Consider the following 17,079-nt stretch of genomic DNA (forward strand, 5'->3'; position numbering starts at 1 on the left):
AAAGCTTAGCATATAAAAAGGGTAAGGCTATTCTAAACAATAAAGATCTTACCTTGAGCAACCCTTTTGGCATGTACGGTACAGTATGGGTAACTTAGGGATTGTTTGGACCGTTATGGGTTTGTTTATAAAAAAAACAATTGCTATTTTTCTGCTATATTCATCTTAAGCCTTCGAGGCATGTCAATTTCCCTGATTTGCAAAGAATTACTTCAGTTTCATGACGCTTTCGAGCAATGGTTCATCACTATTTCATCATTTGCGTCTGCTTTAAAGCAAATGCTTAAAGCAAAACATATATAATCAGAGACGCGTTAGTTTATTCTCAGAAAAACAAGTGCCGAACGCATAGGAATGCTTACTTCTTGTATAGCTTATAGGAAATTATAATTTCTAAGCTTCGTCAAGCTCAATCCTCTAGAAGGTTATCTCGGCATGACTAACATTCAACTAATTGCCATTAATAATTATAGCCTAAACAGATCGGTGTGAGCTTCACTTACGCAAACATTTTTTAAAACGTTTCCATTCAGTTTAATCCAACCAATGATACTCCAAGTATTCTATAGTATAGTGAACCCCACTTTTTCAAAATTACCCTGATTGGCCTACTACAAAAAGAATATCCACATTTCTATGTTCTATTCTTCATGTAAATATGTGCACGGTTTAAAGCTTTAAGTACAAAACATGCAAAAAATGTTAGCAATACTTGAAATACTTGCTTTGTGTACACTTTATATGTCTAGATGCATTTTTGTGGGTCTGCAACCCACATGAACTAATACGCACGTCAACGTCAGATAGATAGATAGATAGATATATATTAATAGATTTTGCCTATTTCTGCTCTGCCTTGAACGAATTGGTGCATCGGTATACACAGGACCGTACAATTACGTGTGATCGTATTGATGACCATTGCTAAACTCGTTCTAATCGCATTGGGTGGTACGGCCTGGAAGGGCCTTATGTTTCTACATATCAACATGTACTTACAACAGAGGAGTTATTTCTGTGGCTGACAAATGGAAGAAGCTAACAAACCACTAAAATGAATTGCAGCTTGCCGTTTTGATGGTGATAGTATGCAGTTATTAAGGTATAACAACGTCTCAATTTTTCTGTACACGAAACAATCACACATGAGGCGAGAAGCATCTATCTGTCGCGTCCTTATTAGCCTATCGGTTTATGGTCAACCTTTAGTAATAGGTATACTCAGCCAGTCTCATACAGTCGAGAAGTTTGAAAATCTAACACGAAGTCTACACATATCCTGTATGAAACGACTCATGGGATAAGTTAGTCTTCATTTATGGTGTTGCATCCTTGTTTTGTGAGACGATGTTGAGGGTTGATATTGAATCGGCTCATTTGCCGATAAAATTCGTCACGAACGATGTCGGCTGTTTGATTTGCATCGATACACTAGAAAAAAAAAAATGAAACAGGAACGGATCGGTTAAACTCGATTGAACGTGGTAGATATTACGTTTCTATGGTAAAACTCATACGAGACAAACAATGTGCCCCTGAAGAACGATTAAAGCGTCAAATTCAATCGTGTCACTTCAATAGAACATTTTTTTTTTTTTTACATATATATTTAACGTCCGTCATAAACTGTTTAAGATATTAAAAAAATATATCAATCATTTTCGAAATTAGTCACTATCTTTCTCGTATAGAGCATCACCATTTCACCTACCCTCATATTTGAATAATTCAATTAGCTGGGTAGTAAGCGGTCGACCTTTATAAATATTTTAGCTATGCACTGATTCAGACTTGAACGTTCAGGCTATCAAGCAACGATAATACCGGTCCACCATATTAAGCACCGTTTTTTAGATTCGTTACAATATAGATAGAGATTTCACGTACCACAATTCTTTCGCATGGGAGAGGAAAATAACTCTGCTTCAGAAACCACTCCTCGTGAAGTTCATGCAGCGAACGCAGATAGTCCAATCCAACTGTTTTCTCGCTTTCACGTGCACGAAGCTGTATCCGCCTTAAAGCCACCTACAGTAATCAAACAGGCGTCAATCGGTCATTGGTTTCTATACGATGTGGAAAAATATGGGAAACGTGTCAATTTGTTTTGATTATAGGTTTAAATTTTTCTTGTTCGCCTCCCTAATAACCGTCACGATAATTTCAAAGATATCAAAAACAAGTGCTTTCTAAATACGAAGTGATAATATTTCTTTAGGTGTATGGACACTGATGTATAGTTAATATAGATGATATAACCTACTAGACGAAGGAATAATATATGCGTCAGTGTTAAACGACGTCGGACAGATTTTGCAGGGAGAGAATGCGCTACCTCAGGATCTGTTCGGAGATAGACAGCCACATCAGCCTTGCACGCGGCAGCTTCAGCCGTTATTAAATGCTGAAACCACTCATCGAGAACCAATGTTTCTACCTCGCTCAGCACACCACTGAAATTCACAAACAAATATATCGCAAAATTATTTGCAAATGCTCTTGTTCTTGTAATAAATAAATCTATCTCTGTTTATCCTAACCAGCACATCTAATGGAAGCCAATCTAGTACGTTACAAAACTTTCTTCAATTCCGTGCCCTGTTCCAATTTGAAAAAGTACCTGCGAAACAGATTTTCCACAAAGCAATATCTCGCACTGTGTAGACTTCGTTCCATCAACTTGAATTCCGTTGTTACAGGATGACGATGATTCTGGAGCATCGTCAGCTGAATATAGGTTTGTAATGCTAATGCGTACTTTTTTGGCTCCTCATACATTAGCTGTAACAGATTGTGCTGTCCACCGACAGCTGTCCATCGGTTCACGGGCTCAGGAATAACGGTTGCGTTTGGAAGGTGTTCGAACTGCTTAAGGAAAGTCGTCTTGCCGCTGCCAATATTACCCTCTACCAGGATCTGTCGAATGAAAAATACGACAAATTTATCATTAAAAAAATCGGCAGCATTTTAAATTATCTTATCAATCAATGGTGGATTTCATCTTTGTCTCACCCCTCAACCTAGAAATAGTAACTGTGTGATCAAGCCACGCAATGTCACCTATTAGGTTCATTAGATAATCAGCCCCATTTGTGACTTCGTTAGCAAAATTTTTCACGCATCCTCTCCTATACAGTAAATACAATTGATAAAAAGATCTACTGCGAACATTGGCACTAATTTAGCTAGCTTAAAGAACTGTTTGTACTACTTGATTACCCGTACAGTCTTTGCCTCCAACTATATCGTCAGTTGTTGCGCGCATCAAGCTTATTAGGTCTGCGTGCTTTAGGCCTCCTGAATTTTTTCTAACTCGTAAGTTAGCCAACATTCTCCTCACTGTGTCTCACTGAGAGAGTCGAAAATGCATTGGCTTACGGGCAATCTCATAACCAATGATCGATGCGAACCCGTGGATTTATAAGAAGTATATAAAAATGGAAAGTTCAATTTTTTTTCAAAATCGTATTTAGTCGCACCTAGACTTGCAAACGTCCTAAATATTTACGAAATTAGCGTGATAAACGCCGCGATGTTTTTGCGCCGGTCGGTTCGCTAGCACTGTTTGTACTAGTTCCATACGACTACATAATTGGGATATAACCCTACGTTAAATATCAACAAAATCTATTAAAATGAACATAGATGTCGATATTTTTAGTCCTTTTGGAGGAACTGTAAATTAGGCTAATTCAAACATATTTTCAGGTCTAGACATACTGTCATGACAGGTATTATTAGATCTTCACATTCTGTGATCGATGAGCACCGATCAATTAAGAAACGCAAACAGTCATGTCGGCTTTTCTTGCTCAGTTCTGACGCGACGAAGTGAGACAGTCGTCTACATTATACAGTTACGTCTGGATTTTGTTTGCTTTTGCTGCAATCTTCATTTCTAACTGGGTTGGGCACACAAGTTGCGAAGATGCTATTGGTATTTTTGAACAGTAATAACAACAACAATGCCATTACAAATGTATAAAAATATCATTGTGTTCTTTTATGCATGAGGACTATTGTGTCAGCTACACGATTCTCGGCCGATACCTGAACCCTGGTGCCCCCTGCACCTGTTACTACTTCACTTACAATAAATGGATGATTGGTCTTCTTGACTATCGGACGTGAAACGTTCGGACAGTAGTTCTCCATGAGTTCTGCCAAGAAGCTCAAATAGAACAAACGACGAACTGTTAGAACAAATGAATTGCTACTTAACTATGGGCTCGTGGACATACTAATTCGAGCACGCATAGCATTAGCACCCCCTGGTTTTATAAGTAGTTCCATATATATAAAACTATTGTATCATCTTTGCACTATACCTGGCGTTCGATTTTCGTTCATGGTGTGCTGCACTCACCACTTCTAATTCAATGACACAAATGCGTGCTCCGAAGAAAGGTTCTGTGACGTATTTCAAAGTCTTCGCCTGGTCCTGCCTCAGCTAGCTCGAATTAGGACGGAACAGTCTTCTGTCTATCAACAGCTGACTGAATGAACTATCGCGGCAAACTGAACCGCATTTGGGAGGCTCATTCCCGCCAAAAAATTCCGCTCAATGCCTTGGCCTCCTCTCCCCTTCGTTCAGCCTCGAATCTCTCTCATGCACGCCATGATGCAATATGGACTTCTTTTAGATAATACCTACTTTTGCCTATGGCGACTGTACGTTGACAGCTAATCGACGTTTTTTCCACATCTTTCGAAGCAATTTGTAACCATGAACGCAACAGTTCGTTTTAACAGCCATTTGAATATAGGTAATACTTTCAATACAGTCAATAACGCTAATTTCAATACTAAATGAATTACGAAAATACAGCCAACTTAATTACTTCTGTCACGAAGTTCTTCAAGGTGTATTTATTATTGATTAAAACAGTGAAGTAGATTGAGTAATATGATTTTGTACCTGTGGTCTAAAGCTATACGAAGAGCATTGACATTATCAGAACAATGCCAAGCTTGAAAAAGGACTCTCGGCCCGTTCAAGACAGGCTATCGATCCACTATTATTAGATACAGCGGTTTACTTTCATCATATACAGGAACACCATGTAAAATTCAGACTTCATAGAATTGGGCAGACGCAGACATCATTAATCTCAGTTAGCACAGTTTTTGCCGAACTGTAACATTCTACGGATTCTACTGAAGTTAACCACGTACGTTAGTTATTAAAACAGCTATAAATTGCTTTATCAGACAATATAGATGATCTCATAAATGCGTATTGAAACGAAGTTATTTACCTTATTGCACCTTGACGCAGTCTACTTTAACCTTCTATTATGCTTAGTTCTTTTTTCTTCAATCGAAATGCACCATCTATGACTTTTTGGTGTTGCAAAGATGACTTGTTTACTCCGCTCTATAGAAGTTTGGATTACGAGAATCTATGAAACACAATTTGGCGTTATGTTGAGAACTAAACTATTTCCCATGTCATTATATCGAGTTCTTGTAATTTTGTAACGGTAATCTGTGGCAGCAATGCGTGACGAGTGTGATGGGATGATAAAAAGCCTCCAGTCGTACTCAAGCGTTGTCGTGGAACAAGAACGATTTACTTTGTTAGCTAATCTTGACTACCTTGGGAACTTTTTGGATCATTTCCAATTGTATACTTCAGCTACAATCAACGGAGTAGGCACTCATGAACCTATATAGGATAAGATCTGCGTATCATCACTACACACTAATCATAAGCTTTTGCAGCTGCACATTTTCGTTAGGCTGATGTCCCGCTAATTCAGTTGCATTTACATCTGGGTCTCCGTTTTTAATGCCTGCTCGAATTATGCTGCATTTAATGAGGCGAGCAAATATAATGTTTTTACATTTACTACGCTTGAGACTTTACACCGGTGAACTTTGGGGTAGGTCAGCCTCTATTGCACTTCTCACATTTTCACTATTCACCTTTGCAGGGGCCTTCTACGAGACTAATTGTTTGAACTAACATTTCACGCTTTTTCTAGAAGTAGAACCTTCACAATGTTTATACGGCAAGCTGTCTCCGTCGGTACGGTGCAAAAATTGAGCCTATATTCCTAAGCTACACACAGTTTCCCATCTTACTGGACTCGCCTGCTACAAGCCCGAGTGACGACACCTGAGTAATCGGTCTCCAACTCCAGCAGGTACAAGTGCATCTCGAATATAAAAAACGTCGCCAAATGTCTATTGCGTCATTCTGATATGTGGTATTTATATATATAGTCTTTTTTTTATACTGGACGACGATTACTATAACGAGTATTACCTTAAGGTTGGACAGTCTGTTCTAAATAATTTACTTTCATATTTTTAGTTTTATCACCTATGGGTTCTGTAAACAAAATTTAGCTCCGTGTGTTCACACTTAAACATAGAGTTTTGGACAAGTTCAGATGCAAGAACTGCCCAGCCACCGTCTTTAATAGCACTTAAGTTAATGTTTTTTTAAGGCTATATTTCAAAGAGTACCGGGCCCTGTTTGCAACCAGGTCTTCCGTACTTAAAGAATATTTAGTAAGCTTTGACTATAAGTATTTGATTTTCAAAGTATCTTTAAACGTATAAATGATATTTATTTTCAATTTATTTTCGAATTTTCATAGCAAAATAATTTTATGTGTTAAATAATTTTTCTGACTGAAAATTATGTTTAAAATTAGAATTCATTTTGCATCTTAAAGCAATGATATATTTATTAAAGAGCTTCAATATTAGTTAATGTAAATCTATGCCGGAAGTATACAGTAGCTTTGCCTGAGCAGGATCGCGATGAAAGCACTGGAACATCTCCTACAACATGAACAAACGTGAGCCAGATCAAAGGTCTCTTTGACCCAACGACAGGTCAAAAATGGATATACTGCAATGTTATTTATTGGCTCTAAACGTAATGCAATGTATAATGTATAAAATGAGTGAGCGCCTTTAATAGATCGCATACTTAGCAGAACCTATAATATAAAATTCTCAAAATTCATTGTAATATGAGTCCAATATTATCCATCAAGTATGATCTGCGGCTCTCTAAAAAAAAAAAAGTCAAACAAACGTTTCTACAGCGTTAAGTTCTGGCGACATGTTGCCATTAAACAGCTATAATACAAACGTGCTGAGCGACACATTCAAGGTGTGCCAGCATTATGTGTGTAATTTTTATATGGATGAATTATATAATACGTTCTTATTCATATCAATTTTCACTTACTCTGCATTTTTGGTAACGACTGCACGAGACGACGGCTCGCGGTCAGAAAATGGGTCTGTCTTCCGAAACTTCTGGCAAGGTGCCTCAGGCCTTTAGTAACTACCGCACTAGCCATTTTATGATATTATTCGACCCAAAACTTTGATCAACAACAACAACAACGATTAATCAGACTATTATATTCTATGATATCACAATAATGCTCGTATAAAACACACAAAATGTACCATTCCGAAAACACCCTAATCACCAGAGTTTCCCCTCTCTTACACAAACACCGCCATAAGTATCAAGTTTGCCATAAATGACGTAAACAACAGCGAAAGCTCAATGCGATCTTTAACAGCTTGCGCGCCGTACACCGTCAACAAATCACCGTGCGCGAACCGTCACCCAGTACCAAATCGACGGAACGCAGGTAGAACGGAATGGTAATGTGAGGTCAGCCTATCGCTATACAGCGGGACTCTTGTATCTCTAACCTTCGCAGCAATGAATTTCACCCACGGATAAGCACGTAGCGTTGTACTTACGTAGAAAATATCTTCTCTATACATTCTTCCTTTTTGTATAGCGTATGTACGCTACAGTGTTGCTTTAGCCCAAACTTAATTTCTTTGCACCTACCAACGTTCCACTGAGCAGAAGCAAAGATATGATAGCTTACAACTGGGTTCAAAATTTCGCGCGACGACGTTGGTAGTCAGCTGACATCCGGCGATTGGGCGCCATCTTGTGGTCATATGATCAGAGAGGTTTCTTTGCTGCCACACGGCGAGTACTGTTGGTACTAGTGTCAAAAGCTCTCACAGATACAGCACTGTGTAACGACCTGTGTGTTCTTTTCTACTGAAGCAATTTCAACAACCACAGCGATGTTGGAAATCCTCTTTAATATGCACGCTGGCTATCTGGAAGGCCTAGTGCGCGGCTTTAAATCGGGCATCCTTCGCCAGGCCGACTATCTCAATCTGGTGCAATGCGAAACCTTAGAGGGTGAGTTGTTCAGCCGGGGTGCTGAACTCCCATCTACCAAAAGTCACTGGTGGAACATACTGGACTCGTCATCGTCAAGCTCCATGGCACTTATACAGCCAGTTTTTCATCTGTTACAAAAGTACTTAATTAATTAAGGCGTTCTTTTCGTTATGCCATGAAAGACAAGTATAGATTTTACATTGGAAAGCGGTGAAATGAAAGCATTTATCATCTCTTAGTACTCCTTGCAGATTATGAACGATCGCATGTGCTTAGATTGTGGCTTGGTTTTGTGGGGGGCATAGGTTATCCTAACTGCAATCTGTAATAACATTATGGATTCATATCTTATTAGAGATAATATTAACCAATTCTTAATCAACGTAGGTGACATGTTCCCGTATGTGGAGGTCGACAGTGAAGCTACATACATAAATTCAACACTTAATTGATTATTGTTAGAACTTTTTAAAAGTATTTAGATAGATGATACACTATTTAAGGGTATACGTACCGATGGAATCGAGCAAACGCTAGTCGCCGGTCTATTTTAGGACAAAACAAAATGAAAGTAAGAAATATTCACGTTTACTTCTTAGCTCGTTAAGTACTTTTTTGCCTCAGTTCTCCTAGAGTGTTTCCTTTTAAAAAAATATGCTAAATGGTGTTTCCAAATTAGCTTTCCTAGCTCTGCCTGGAGACTTTAGCAGATGGGGAACAGGAAAAGCGGTTGCCTTTCCTGTTTCCCATTTGTACTTTACTAGAATTACTAAATCGGTACTGCGTTTGTATTCGGTCCCCTCCACACTTAACAGCGTGTTTCGGATTTCGAATCCAGGCTATCTAAAGAGCTCACATTTTTGACACGATATGTTAAAAAAACTAGTACTCGAGCCTCGTCATGCTTTCTTAACCACTGGATACATTGAACACAAGTCAACTTCCACAAAATGCATTACTGTCTGTTACAACTAGTTTAGTAAGCGTTTATAGCAAGCTACGAGACTATACCAAGCGCTCAATTTATGAGAGTAACAGTCTTTCTAAGTGCGAAATAAGTAGTTTCCTTTTACAGTAATATTGTTTCATGCTCCAATTTTTTTCTTGTGTACCCTTTATCTTTGTCGACGGAAGAAGGGTTTTTGGATTCTCGACTGGGTTGTGATCTTTAAATTTTCTGCTCACGCAGAAAAATCAGAAAACTTCTAGATAGACGTTAATTTAAATGATATATTTGTCAAGTATTTTGGGCTTCTTCGTAAAGCCTGTTTGTTTTGCACACATTTATCCTGGCAAAAATCATGTTCCGGTAACTCGTTCTAGGTCGTCTTCGAATTAACTAATTGTGTTCTGTTTCATTGTTTTCAGACATGAAATTGCACCTGCAATCGACAGATTATGGCAACTTTCTTGCAAATGAGCCGTCACCGTTGGCTGTATCAACGATGGATGAAAAACTTCGTGAAAAGCTCGTCATTGAGTTCCAGCACATACGTACGCATGCTACTGAACCTCTAGCCACGTTTCTGGATTACATAACGTATGCTCACTACCTACAATATATTCGTAATTATAGCGTATTTAATGTAGTTAATTTAGAAATTGAGATACAAATACGCTTCGTGCGCCCTACTAAAAATTAACGCTGGTAGTTAGAAAAAAAAATAACCATAAAGTTTCAATATTAGCTATCCATATGTTACAATATTAAGTTAACGTGACGGGTGTATAAAAAAATAAATTACAATTTATTATTTAAGATTATAAACATAGAACGGCAAAAGACAAATTGGTAACTGTCAGAAATTAAGTAGGCGTTTTTTTCTAGAATCATGGTCATGTGCCATATATATACGTATATATATACATATATACGACGCCATGTGTGCGACAACATTTTCCACTACCCTACACGAATAGGTTAGTAAAGTACTTATTGATTATTTAATAACGCGCGCCTCTTTTAACGCTCAGGTACTCGTACATGATCGATAACATCGTCCTACTTATCACGGGCACACTTCACCACCGGCCCATCTCGGAGCTGATTTCGAAGTGCCACCCGCTTGGATCGTTCGATCAGATGGAGGCCATTAACATCGCGCAGAATCCGGCTGAACTATATAACGCCGTCATTGTCGATACGCCGTTAGCTCCGTTCTTTCAGGACTGTATCTCGGAGCATGATCTCGATGAAATGAACATCGAGATCATTCGTAATACCCTGTACAAAGCCTACCTCGAGGCGTTCTACAAATTCTGCAAGGAAATCGGCGGAACAACGGCCGAAGTAATGTGCGAAATTCTTGCTTTGGAGGCCGATCGCCGTGCGTTCACCATCACGATTAATTCGTTCGGCACCGAGCTCGAACGGGACGAAAGGATGAAGTTATTCCCTCGTTGTGGGAAACTTCATCCGGACGGCTTGACGGCGCTAGCCAAAGCCGAAGATTACGATCAAGTCAAGATGGTCGCCGACTACTACGCCGAATATAAGGCGTTGTTTGAAGGCGCTGGCAATGAAAGTGGAGACAAGACGCTCGAAGACAAGTTCTTCGAATTCGAGGTGCAGCTCAACGTCAACTCGTTCATGCTACAGTTCCACTTCGGTGTTTTCTATTCATATGTCAAGCTTAAGGAGCAGGAGGCGCGAAACATTGTCTGGATCGCTGAATGCGTTGCACAGAGGCACCGATCCAAAATTGACAACTACATTCCTATTCTGCCCTAGATTCGTTCTATGGCAGGCTAGCGTGTACTGTCGTCAAAAGCAGAAGTCTTACACATTAAATTTTACGGGCATCGCGTCCTCCGAAAACAAGGGGTGGGAAATAAAGTGGGGTAGTTGTGGTTAGCTAGGTCAGTTGAACAGAATTGCATCATCGAAGACTGAATTATGCCAATACGAGGCCGAGCAGTAATCACAGGAAAATTAGACGTTGAGGCAAACAGAAGAAAAGTCGAAGCTGTTACTGAAAAGCGGTTATCGAATTAGGATGCGTTATGTGTGTATGGATGATTTGTTTTTCGACACGTCATCCTTGGTTTTTGTTTATAAATAGTACTATTATTAGAATAACAATTATTAACGATAGTTGGTTGAAATGAAGAGGGACAAGAAAGATGAGTAGGCTCAGCGATGAGGTAAGCATAAGTTTGCAGCTCCGAATGAATACATGTATCAGCGTGTGAAGAGGCTCTTATCAGACTGAAATATATAGAGGCGCTATTTTGAAGTCGCGGCCTTTGAGTCTGTTCTGAAATTAGTGGCGATGTCAAATCCCTTACGTTGTTACAACGTAAAACACCTGCAACTTTTAGAGGTAATGATGCAGTCACACATGTTGAAGACGGCATGGTATAGAAAAGAAGCACACATATACAACGTGAGCATATATAGTAAGGTCTAACGAAAATGTTAAATTGAATGAGGTCTAAGGATAAATAAAGTACGACTGGATAAAATATGCCAGTGAGTTTTGGCTCCTCCCTTTCCATTGCTATAACAATAGAAGTAGAAAAAACACTGTCAAAACCGGCTGGTGCATCGCCAGTTTATCAGTCTCGATGTTCTGCAAGCATAGGGTTTTAATTAAACTGTAACTGTACAATGAAGTTTAAGATTAGCGGTTACATCAGCACGAAGCTTAAGCTCTGCTACAACTCTCTTTCGAATGATAAATTTGATGATTTTTTTAAAATGTCGAGGTTAATACGCACATGCATTGTCTCACCGCCTTTATAACTGACAAGACGGTTCATTATCATATAACAGTAATACACGCACGCATATGGCGACGAAAATAAATTATCGGCACATTTTTTCCAGATATAAAGTAGAAGACATATGTATCTTTAATATATAAGCATACACCTTGTAAAAATTGGAAAAGAATTATGCAGTAATTAAGAATTACAATTTTATTACAAAAACCTAGTAAATAATTTTATTTTTTCGGCCTTTTTCTCGACTCCCGAAAAAGGTGATTTTTAGCCGTGATAAACGTGCACGAAATTCAAGCGGTAATAGACTGAAGTGTCGGCGATACCACTCTAAATTATAACTGAAAAGAAAAAAAGAAAACATCATTCCACAATATTATTACATCTTATAAATAGGTTTATACCTATGATCTTAAGCTCCTGATCCTAGCTGCTCAATAAATTAGGGTACAAAATGCTCTAGAGGCAACGTAACGCAACTTATAGACTGCCTTGTGTTGGCGCAGAGTCCACATTGCTGCCGATAAGGTAGGCTTGCACATTCTAGAGTTACCGCCATATAGAACGGCTGCAACAAGCCCTTTCTGTTTTTCCAGAAATTTCACACTGAAAAAGTGTGCTTTAAAGATCCTTTTTTAGTTTTTTTTTCCGAACCGATTATGCATCTCGTTTTTGGTCGAATAATGCTAGTGAGAACGTCTTGCATTTGCTATGGAAAAATTTTACTAACTACTGGGCTAATCACTTAATCTACAATCTTAAGAGTACCAGACATCAGAAGAATACGCTAATATTTAACGAATAACCAGGTGACAAAAAATGCATAGTTTTGAAACACCGAAAGTCTCTTCGAGCTAGTAATATATCATGGTTAACGTAATGATCCTCTTTTTGGAGGGAACGTTATCAGTAACAATTCTATTATCAATTAAAGAGAAAGCAACTGCTTACCTCCAGTGTTTTTTTTGGTTGTTATTAAGAAACTGTTTATAGAAAACGGCCATTCTCTTCGCGTCCAGAGGTTGCAAATTCTGTTTCGAGCTATTGGCCATAACGAAGCGAGCTTTTTCTTGTTGAAACAATTGATTATGTTCATTCCAGTAATGCTGATTCCATCGCTGCACGTCGTCGTACGCCTCCCTGAAGCACAACAGACATCATCCGCACGAAGGACAGAGTTCAGTGAAACTTCTAAAATATCCTGTTATGATGGGCATGTTGTGCATTGCGTTGAAAGTCGCGTACGTTATGATTTCGGAATTGTCTTGCGAACGAATAATATCTGCTAAAATGGTCATAAATAGATTATAAATAGAACAATAACTGCCTAGAGCAGAGGCAAAAAATTGATCCTCTTTATAAATCAATACATAAAGAGCGGATTCATTTTCTGTTCAGCTTAATAAACCTACCGATAAGTCCGTTCGGCCAGTGTCTCGTTTTGCGGGGTTCTGATATAGATTCGCCGAAGGTTAGATCCGCTGTGAGGAGGCGCCACGACCGTGTGAGTCAACAAAGTGCGAGGAAGATCCTGCAAGCATAGGATTAGTTCACAACAATTATCGTTAATGGGAATTGACGCCTCTTCATTTCTATAATTTAACACTGATAGCATAACTTCACATCTACCTTTCTTTGCTATACCTTCGATTGATTTCAGATTGATTCTTCTTTCGAGCAGTTCGTATGAACAATCGATGAACGATGCCACGTACCACGGCGGTGTTGTTAGGAGGGAACGTGAACAGCTTTTAACGTCCATTTTGGCTTTCCAAAGTTTAAACGACATGAAAAGCCTTGATTGAATTTATATGAGCTAGATTCCCTTATATCCAGTCGTCATTATGATCGAAAAAATCAGTACAATGCAATCACTTGGCTCAATGGAAAATCGCCAACTGGAAATACAGTATACAAATTGTCGTCATCGATAAATGCAATATAGCCTAAAAAAATGCGGGGTCGTGATAGAATTTGGATATCTTACTTACTATGTCATGGATAGCTCTTTGGCGGTTTTGACGACGAAGCTCCTCGGGATTTTTAGTTATTTCAGCTTTCCCCCGTCTCAATTTCGATGAGAATTGCCGGACTAAAGACATCTCTCGTTCCTTTATCAAACGGCACTGATCCAAAACTGACTAAGGAAGTGACAGTTAAGCGTAAGGTCTACTAAAGCCATTTAAGTAGTGCAAGCGATTTTTAATAAAGAGGCTTCTTAAGTAAATGCGTTTGTCTGTAAAAAAAAACCAAAAAAAAAGCAATTTTCTCTTCAACTGAAGACTGCTAGATCTCGAAGACTTTTCAACTGAGAGAAATTTAATAACAACACAGAGAGCGAGGATGTCTTTCCGCAAGCAATTACGTACTGGACGTTGAACATAAGTCCATCATTATTTATGACTGAAACTGTCCAGAGTCGTTGTTAGTAGCAATTTTCAGTAGCAAATGTAAAAACGCACTTACAACCTTCCAGCTGGGTTCGAATTATTTGCGCATCGTCTGCAACCCGAAACGTAAATAAATACATGACTCATTTTACTCTTTCGTTAGCTTTTTTTATTCCTTCAAGGAAGGGCGTTCATTTAATGCGTATCTATTATACAAGAGTACCCTAATCAATTGTGCCTTTCACTAAATAAGAAATATCGTTCTCTGGAAAAACACTTAATTCGCTTTTGAAATTTTCGTGTCATTGTTTGTGTAGAAAAAAAAAGGAAGAATAATATTTTTGAAATGTTCAATGCTTGACAAGGTACTGGTAGACGGTGAGGGGGATAGGGTATATACAAAAAACAGTGATACAACCGTTCTGATTCCTTACCGGACAGCAGATAACAAAAGAAAAGGAAATTCATTATACAGTAAGCTTGTATAATACGTATAAATAAACGTAGGTTATCCTGAAAATATCGTTTGAAGAAGCGAAAAAATTTTATTGTGTAAAAAGGACATTTAGAAAGTTCCTTTAGTTAACAATATTTATGTATATTTATGTATATTTAACAATATGTACATGTATACTGTTGTACATGGGAAAGAGCATACATAGATATCAGCAACGAATCAGATCTGTCTACGCGTTTCCTTGTTAATGGCGTTTAATATATAGGCAGTTATCTTGCCGACTATTATGGATGGTTTTCGTTCGTGTAAGGAATTCAGTCTCAGGGCATTCTAGTTTGAGTGTAAGAAAAGCGAAAGATTAGGTGATAGAAAAGAGCCAATTAGCACCATGTACTAAAGTTATTCGCTTGACTTTTAAATATGGTCCACATGTCTATTGCAAACGATACATAAAGTTTTGTTACCGCCAGATATAAAAGATTTAAAATCAAAATAATTTCTATATATTTTGACTTTATAAAACATTGCATGTACAACCTTTCCATAACAAAGCTCGAACCACTGATCCTGTTCCTTTCACGTAAGCGTTTAGCAGCCCAAGCCTCCCCGCCGGAGTACGTTCTATATTCTTAGAAAAAACCGAGTGAATGATTTTTCCAGGCGGCGGCAGCAGCAGCAGCACCTCATATAATACGCGATTTCTTTTTAATTCCACCACACGCACGGCATCACCCTCTTTTGCGGTGATCTGGACTTTGTCACAGATTGTGATCTTTTTCTTTGCTTTTTTCTATTTGTACTTTACTATTTTCTATGATCTACTTTTCATCGTCCGTGACTACCCACTTCGTTCGAAATGGTTCGATTTCGCTGCGTCATTTTTGCGTCAATTCGTGTCGCAGAAAAACATTGAGCTTTTTTTTTTATAGCTTAATGGTTTAAAGCTGTTCCGTGCTCCATGTTTAGTTCCTTGGCGGTATCATAGCTACTCACAGACCGCTATTGCTGAACCTTCACAGTAATTTTACCAAATCGTTCTACGACCATTACAGCTATAATCGTTCACATCGGAATTTCCAAATAATAGCGATAGAACCGTGATTAGCCTGCAATCGACGAGGACGCATCCTCACTATAAGCAGTAGAATTTTTTTCTCATGGTAGCATCTGTGTTATCGTAAGAAAATTGCTAAATGTAGTAGACTTCTACAGATTTTAGGAGCTTTATCCTAAATTCGAATAAAGTCCTTACAACAATTTGAACAAATCCACTACTGCCAAATCCCAGCTTTCAAATGGCGTCAATGCCGACCCATGTTACCTGATACACGTGACTTCAAGGCCAGAAAAACGGTCCACCTAAAACCTAGCTAACGGTCAATAACCATTCGAAAGTCCAATGTATGTGCTAATATTTTGGCCTATGCACATGAATTGCTAAACACACAATTCACATAAAATAGTCACTGTTTCCTGAGTTAGGACCTAGGAAGAAGTTGGTACTCAATATGTATGTTTTGTATCTATAAAGAGACACATGTATTTTTGTGGACCGTATTGATAGAGCTAAGCCAATCTGTATTTGTAAACGACTTTGATCCAATCCATGGCTAAAGTAAATGCGTTTCTCAACATACATTATAAGTACGGGTTAGCCCAGGCAGCTTGCATTTGGCTATAATATGTTAATAAGGAAAAATCTATCACGATTGAAAACATCTGATTACACTGTGCCGCTCATAAATCTTTATCTGGGTCTTCGATCTTCAATATACCATTCGGTATGCGTTTTAGATTAATGAGTTGAGGACAGTCTCGAATGTTTACTATAAACAAACGATTTTGACACGATCGGGGATGATGCGACAACTTCTGTCTGACAAAGCGCTAAATGTAAAAATCAGATTAATCAAGTACTGCAAAAAGCCATTGTGGCAGGAACGTGCTCGCAATCATAATTCGGGGCACCGAATCACTAAATTCAACACCTCTAAGTGTGTTAACTAGTGTCGAAGGAGTCTTTAGATAACTTCTCAATCGAACAAACTTGATTTGGTATAGTTCGTTTTCGTGATAACTTTGCGAGCTTAAGTATTTAAATATCAAGCTGAACCAGTTCAAATGCTGTCAGGATTAAGAAACCGGTAACTTAAGTTTCGTTTTGGATTTAGTCTTACGTTCAGCTTTCACTTATTCCGAAGTTAACTAGCTTCTGAAAGAAAGCTTCTAATGAAACTGATCCACCGTTCAAAAGGTGACAATAGTCATCTCAGACATAATAGGCAAAGAACCAAACGCGTCACTTAAGTTTGATGAAGATA

General features: G+C 38.4%; 4 protein-coding genes across 19 annotated transcripts in view; 1 reads left to right on the forward strand and 3 right to left on the reverse strand.

Annotated features, from left to right (window-relative positions):
• Window positions 1-17,079, reverse strand: part of LOC111253430 (uncharacterized) — a 440,857-nt gene that overhangs the window by 73,500 nt on the left and 350,278 nt on the right. The window lies entirely within an intron of this gene.
• LOC111253427 (deoxynucleoside kinase-like) lies at window positions 304-7,621 on the reverse strand. 4 transcript variants are annotated; one of them, XM_022812783.2, is made up of 6 exons: window positions 7,211-7,621; window positions 4,093-4,160; window positions 2,621-2,916; window positions 2,336-2,453; window positions 1,888-2,028; window positions 304-1,431 (listed from the first exon to the last, which is right to left on the reverse strand). In XM_022812783.2, exons 1-6 carry the CDS (start codon window positions 7,323-7,325, stop codon window positions 1,306-1,308), a joined length of 864 nt encoding a protein of 287 aa, XP_022668518.1. In that variant the 5' UTR covers window positions 7,326-7,621; the 3' UTR covers window positions 304-1,305. The 4 variants fall into 4 exon arrangements, with proteins under 4 accessions (XP_022668518.1, XP_086848890.1, XP_022668520.1 ...); XM_086992764.1 differs by having other exon boundaries at window positions 4,093-4,171; XM_022812785.2 differs by lacking the exon at window positions 7,211-7,621 and adding an exon at window positions 4,367-4,705.
• Window positions 7,943-11,664, forward strand: VhaAC39-1 (V-type proton ATPase subunit VhaAC39-1). 2 transcript variants are annotated; one of them, XM_022812781.2, is made up of 3 exons: window positions 7,943-8,206; window positions 9,557-9,728; window positions 10,163-11,664. In XM_022812781.2, exons 1-3 carry the CDS (start codon window positions 8,086-8,088, stop codon window positions 10,917-10,919), a joined length of 1,050 nt encoding a protein of 349 aa, XP_022668516.1. In that variant the 5' UTR covers window positions 7,943-8,085; the 3' UTR covers window positions 10,920-11,664. The 2 variants fall into 2 exon arrangements, with proteins under 2 accessions (XP_022668516.1, XP_022668517.1); XM_022812782.2 differs by lacking the exon at window positions 7,943-8,206 and adding an exon at window positions 8,304-8,327.
• On the reverse strand, window positions 12,095-14,419 carry Coa8 (Cytochrome c oxidase assembly factor 8). 5 transcript variants are annotated; one of them, XM_086992767.1, is made up of 5 exons: window positions 14,378-14,419; window positions 13,903-14,052; window positions 13,324-13,442; window positions 12,863-13,051; window positions 12,095-12,252 (listed from the first exon to the last, which is right to left on the reverse strand). In XM_086992767.1, the coding sequence occupies exons 2-5, from the start codon at window positions 14,011-14,013 to the stop codon at window positions 12,123-12,125; spliced, it is 549 nt and encodes a 182-aa protein (XP_086848893.1). In that variant the 5' UTR covers window positions 14,014-14,052; window positions 14,378-14,419; the 3' UTR covers window positions 12,095-12,122. The 5 variants fall into 5 exon arrangements, with proteins under 5 accessions (XP_086848893.1, XP_022668521.1, XP_086848892.1 ...); XM_022812786.2 differs by having other exon boundaries at window positions 13,903-14,147; XM_086992766.1 differs by having other exon boundaries at window positions 13,903-14,147; window positions 14,381-14,399.

The sequence above is a fragment of the Varroa destructor genome, unplaced genomic scaffold (genome assembly GCF_002443255.2).
Source record: "Varroa destructor unplaced genomic scaffold, Vdes_3.0 BEIS01000006.1, whole genome shotgun sequence".
NCBI classification, from domain to species: Eukaryota; Metazoa; Arthropoda; class Arachnida; order Mesostigmata; family Varroidae; genus Varroa; species Varroa destructor.